Genomic DNA, 5,683 nt, shown 5'->3' on the forward strand with positions numbered 1-5,683 from the left:
AGGGGTCTTGCTGAATGGGTCGTCTTAGCATATTGCGCAACTACAGAGATGACAGCAGGCATTCTGACGAAATCTCTTCCAGCAAAACAACTATGTGAAGTTAAGAGAGAAGCCAGGAGTTCGAGATCTGACATTAGGCGCCAGGCTATGAACAAGCTCGTTAGAATTCGTCTACCGACTCGTCGCTGTAGTTTACGCTGCTTTTGTTTGATTACGCGTCGTTGATGCGCAATAGAGCGCCATTGTCGTAGTATACTACGAGAGAGAAAAGTAGTACTTCGTCCGATACTTTCAGCAACACGTAGCTTTAATACACGACTCTTTTGCGTAAAATTAAACCAAGTGGAGAACAGTTCTGCGAGATGCTGTCGACGAGCATTCTTTTGGGAAAAGTGAGCGGCTTGATGTCGATATCTTCTCATCGAGACCTGAAATTTAAGCGCGTTGAAATATTTCGATAGTAATCCATACTCCGTCAAGTACTGCAACTTCGTTGTAGATTCGTCGTGGACGTCGGTGGCAGCAGCCAATTGGCGCTTCGTGTCTGCGGCCTGTTGCATCAGCAGGTCGATTTCTTCCCTTTGGAGTTGCAGTTCCTCTTGCTGAGTGTTTCTCGCTCTCCTCAGCTCTTCCAGGTCCTGCAGTTGGTTGCGGATCACCAGATTCTTCCAAAATGTCATGGCACGTTGTTGTTTTCGACGTTGAAATCTGATCAACCATCGAGCAAATTGTTGTTTTCGGTCTTCTTCTTCCCTCTCCATCACCACAAATTTCGACCAAGCGTTGAAGCACATTGCAACGAGACGTGCTTGCTGGAAAAAAAGGAGTTTCTGCTCAGCTTGACGCTGTTTCTTGCTCGATTCGACAGTCGTTTTCCACTCTAAAAAGCAAAAACGCATCGTGGACACCGACCGTTTCCACCAAACTTTGGCTGGGATGGCCGCCAGCGCAGCATTTGGCTTTTCAATATTCTCTTTCGCTGCCTCAGCCTTCGTCAAGTCCACCCACTGTCGGAAATGCTGCTGCATCTTGGCGTGTATGGCGTCTAACCAGATTTTCTCTATCGTCTTACGCAGGAGATGGTTCTTCCTCGCCATCTTCAAGGATCCGTTCCGTCGCGGCCAGCACATCTTGGTGCTGTGCGACTGCCTGAAGCCCGACATGACGCCCATCGCCAACAACACGCGTGCTGACGCTGCTCGTGTCATGAAGGCTGCTGAGGGCGAGGAGCCGTGGTTCGGTATTGAGCAGGAGTACACTCTGTTCGAGAAGGACGGCGTGACCCCGTACGGCTGGCCGAAGGGAGGTTTCCCTGGTCCGCAGGGTCCGTACTACTGCGGTGCCGGTGCGCACTCGGTGTTCGGCCGTATCATTGTGGACGCTCACTACCGCGCATCGCTGTACGCTGGCATCAACATCTCTGGCATCAACGCCGAGGTGATGCCTGGCCAGTGGGAGTACCAGGTGGGTCCGTGCACGGGCATTGAGTCTGGCGACCACCTGTGGATGTCTCGCTACATTCTGCTGCGTGTGTGCGAGGACTTTGGCGTGAACGTGTCGTGGGACCCGAAGCCGATCCCTGGCGACTGGAACGGCGCTGGCTGCCACACCAACTACTCGACCAAGGCGATGCGTGAGGAGGGCGGCATGGCCAAGATCATCGAGGCCATCGAGAAGATGAAGCTGAAGCACAAGGAGCACATTGCGGCGTACGGCACGGGCAACGAGCGTCGTCTGACGGGCCGCCACGAGACGGCCAGCATGGACACGTTCTCGTACGGCGTGGCCAACCGTGGCGCGTCGATCCGCATTCCGCGTGTGGCGGAGGCCGAGGGCAAGGGCTACTTCGAGGACCGTCGCCCAGCGTCCAACATGGACCCGTACGTGGTGACTGGCCGCATCATCAAGACGACGATCTTGAACGAGGCATAAGTCTCAAGGTTAAAGTGGTAGATTTCGACTGGTAGCGGGTTGCAGCTGCTGGTTCCAGAGCAGAGCTGCCCGTAGCTATTGTCACCGCGATCGCTTCTCTTTGTTTTGTCGTGGAGGAGTGAGTAGCGGTGTTTCCTATATATGCTTAGTGAGAGAAGAAAAATACAGAACTTCCTATGATAGCTTCTTGAGGTGTTGCATACTACTGTATCGACGAGGCGAGAAATATTGCACAGTGCTGTGAGTGTACCGATACTATGAAGACTCTTTCGTAAAGGGCCAAGGAGAAGACTTCCACAAATACTGTAGTAGTGCACACATGAACTGCTGTCGAAGTAAGCAGTGATGATGACTATCTAGTGGAATATAACTGTACTATTTCATATAGAGAAATCGTATATAACTGGACTGGTTGGTGGAAGAGTAACTCCCCTCCAGAACACCAGACTCTATAATTCATCACTTCTTCTTTTACCAAGTCCACCACAAGCGTCTTCTCCTTCTACACTCAAGACTTCCTCTCCACTATGGCCGCCTAGACCACTCTACTTTTGTCCTCACTCCGTACTGTACTGCCCTAACAACTCTGCGCAAATCATCCCTCCAACAGGTTATAAGCCCAACGTTTCGCCAGGGGCGAGCTGGACGCGGCAAGACCACACACCTCCAAGCCGCATGAATGACCAGGGGCACAATGAGGTGAAGGAGACCTGAGAGAGAAATCGCTGGACGGACACTTGCCTGCGTTAGGCCACGTTGCCAACTTTGCGCCAGCCACTGAGCTGTAGCGCTGCATGTGCAATAGATCGCCATGCTGGGAGGCCATGTTGCCCTCTACGCCAGCAAACGAGCTGCACGCGGTGAGCAGCACGTCTGCCACGCGGTATCGAGCCAGAGGAAAATCTCCCTGGACTCCGTACCATACGCACTGCGTATTGAGCCAGAGGAGAATCTCCCTGGACTCCGTACCATACGCACTGCGTATTGAGCCAGAGGAGAATCTCCCTGGACTCCGTACCATACGCACTGCGTATTGAGCCTTACGAAGCAATAACACTTTTTTGCATGAGCAATGTCTCTGTCAATTGACTAACCATTGTGCATGCTTCTCACTACTTCGAAGTATAATAGAATCCGGAATACAATCCGAAGAGCCACCAGGGAGAAAATTACCCCAAAGCTGTGAGCTAGATAAAATGTGAGTGAAGTGTGCTCCTAATATTGCTTTGGTGCAAGCGTTGCTACCTAGCTGCTCAAAACATATTTATGCCACATTCACAAAAGAAATTTATGAATAAAATCATACATGCAATTTGCAAGATGCAAAAACAAAATTGCAAATTATACAAAGGCTGCCTTGTTTGTACGAGAAAAAAAAAATATATATACCCCAAACGTTGAGAGAGAAATACTTAATGAAATGTATGAAACTGGGAGGCATCAACGGCAAAAACTATTCATGCATTCGCCAAACTTTAACATTTATTGTCGCTGGCAAAAGTTTCAAACATTTCCAGCATAACAGTACCAAAAGAATGAGAAAAAAAATTCAACACTTTATGACTACAAGACAAGCCTACAGAAGCCTCTGTCTACAGAAAGCAAACTATAGTTTTACTGCATCAATTCCATCTACAATGAATTCGATAGTTAGCAAAATCTATCGCTAGCGCTTGCGAAGTAAAAATAAAATTATAAACTTCCAAACGAGAAACAACTCGATGAGCCTCTAGGGAGAAAAATAACCCCAACGACGAGAGCCTGCACACTTACTGCAAATATGATGCGTACGCTACCGATGACACTGTTTGATGTTATTTATGCTTTTAAAAGCTGTAGCCTTTCTTCAAAAATATTTGAAAACTATAAGCTCTCAATAACAATAGTCAGAACAAATTGAAAATGACTGCAGCACCTATATCAACCATTTCATGAAATTAAGAGGCAATTCTATAAGACCTCAGCAGCGGAAAAACAAAAAACAAACCACACATTGTGAAGAAATATCCACATATGAAAGAGCAAAACAATGGCAGTTTAAGAAATGAACAAAGCTAAAACGCTTACACAAAATATATAAAGATAAATACGGTGATCAGGTGTATCCTCAAAGGTTTCCTGAGTAGCCAACAACAGAGCGAACAGGTTTTGATCCTTAAAATTAAAGGTTTTCCTGAGGTAGCTTCTACAAATTCGTATAACTAAAACGATAGCAGCAACAATTCAGCGAACAGGTTCTGATCCTTAAAATTAAAATTTTCTGTAACGGGGTACGTAGCACTAAGTGTACCCTGGTTACATGAAGTGTGACACTTCACACTTCAGGAGTATGACATGTCATACTCCGGGATATTTGGTACAAGGTACCAAGGTCATTCAAAACCAACCATTGGTTAAATGACATTGCATTTCTATAGGTAACTGATAGTTTGTATTAACCACAAACTTAACCTACCTATAAATATACTCAGTTTACAATCTACCTTATTTAGGTCACTTCGCTCTCTTTAATTAAAGAGGGGACCAGTGAACTGCCGTTCACTGAGAGTTTGTATACTCTCGGAAGATAACTTCCTCTAGCGCAAGGTGCTGTGTGACCCCGTCACACTTGGTAGCACTTGTAGTCAATCCACGCCATCGCGGGTAGACTACCTGAACCTCCGAAGTTCGTTGCCATGGATAGGAACGACTTCTCCCATATGAACGACTCTCAGTTCGAGTCGGTTCGGAAGATGGCAGGCATCTTCGGGATGGAGGCCCTGCAGAGCCTGGTGGTATCAACACCGGCTGAGCAGCTCGAGCGCGTCAATGCATTCGACGCGTACGAGCAGGGCCTCATCGCGCATGTGCGGGAGAACCTGCAGGCTCCGGCGGCGGAAGCAAACCCGCCTCACCCGAAGCCAATACGGCTGAAGGTAAAGCCGTATGAAGGGAAGGAAGGCGAGAACCTTCACTTCTGGGTCCGAGAAGTAGAGCTCGCGATGGACGCGGCTCTGATCTCGACCGAGCAACTGCGTGTTGCTTTTGCACTCTCCAACCTTAGCGGTCGTGCTAAGAGTTGGGTGTACACTCGGGAAGCGACATCCCCTGGATGTTTCACATCCTGGGCTCAGCTGTGCGAACAGCTCCGAGCCGCGTTCCTCCCGGCGAACTACGAGTACCGCCCAGCGTTCGCGCTTCCTCGCGTGTAAACAAGGAAGACGCGAAACTGCACGAGTATGTGCAAGAGATACGGGAGCTCACGGCGTCCCTAGTGGGAAACCCACTCAATGAACACATCAAGATGACTGTGTTCATGAACGGCCTTCGAGTGGGCCCCGCACGCACTCAGCTGTTCCGGGTGCAGGCAAGCACCCTTGAAGAGGCGATTCAAGTGGCTCTTCAAGAAGAATACAGCCATCGCCAGGCGCGTACGCCGGCCTCAGCGTGGCCTGGGAGTTCCTTGTCGGCTCCCGGTCGAACAAGCCCCAACGGACCAGTTCCCATGGAACTCGGGTCCGCCGAACAGCGTGACATCCGCTGCTTCGGCTGTGGGAAGATGGGCCACTTCAAGCGCGACTGTCCCGCGGAAAGACTCCGCAGACGGTCCTTCCCCAAGCCCGTCCTCAAGGGTCGCTGGCAGAAGCCAGGATCCCGGGGACAGGGGAACGCAGGGAACCAGTAGGGGCGGGGCGCGGTACTGGCGAAGAACTAAGTCTTCGTGATGGTTGCGCGGGTGCCGCGTACCACGGGGACTTAGCCCCTGAGAGTC

The 5,683-nt window shown here is 49.8% G+C and overlaps 1 protein-coding gene across 1 annotated transcript; it reads left to right on the forward strand.

Annotated features, from left to right (window-relative positions):
- Positions 1 to 936: 936 nt before the first annotated feature.
- PITG_14180 (glutamine synthetase) lies at positions 937 to 2,120 on the forward strand (the record flags this gene model as incomplete). The annotated part of the gene is made up of 1 exon (XM_002899243.1): positions 937 to 2,120. One exon carries the CDS (start codon positions 937 to 939, stop codon positions 1,930 to 1,932), a length of 996 nt encoding a protein of 331 aa, XP_002899289.1.
- Between the last annotated feature and the right edge of the window lie 3,563 nt (positions 2,121 to 5,683).

The sequence above is a fragment of the Phytophthora infestans genome, genomic scaffold, assembly GCF_000142945.1.
Source record: "Phytophthora infestans T30-4 supercont1.32 genomic scaffold, whole genome shotgun sequence".
Taxonomy (NCBI): Eukaryota; Oomycota; class Peronosporomycetes; order Peronosporales; family Peronosporaceae; genus Phytophthora; species Phytophthora infestans.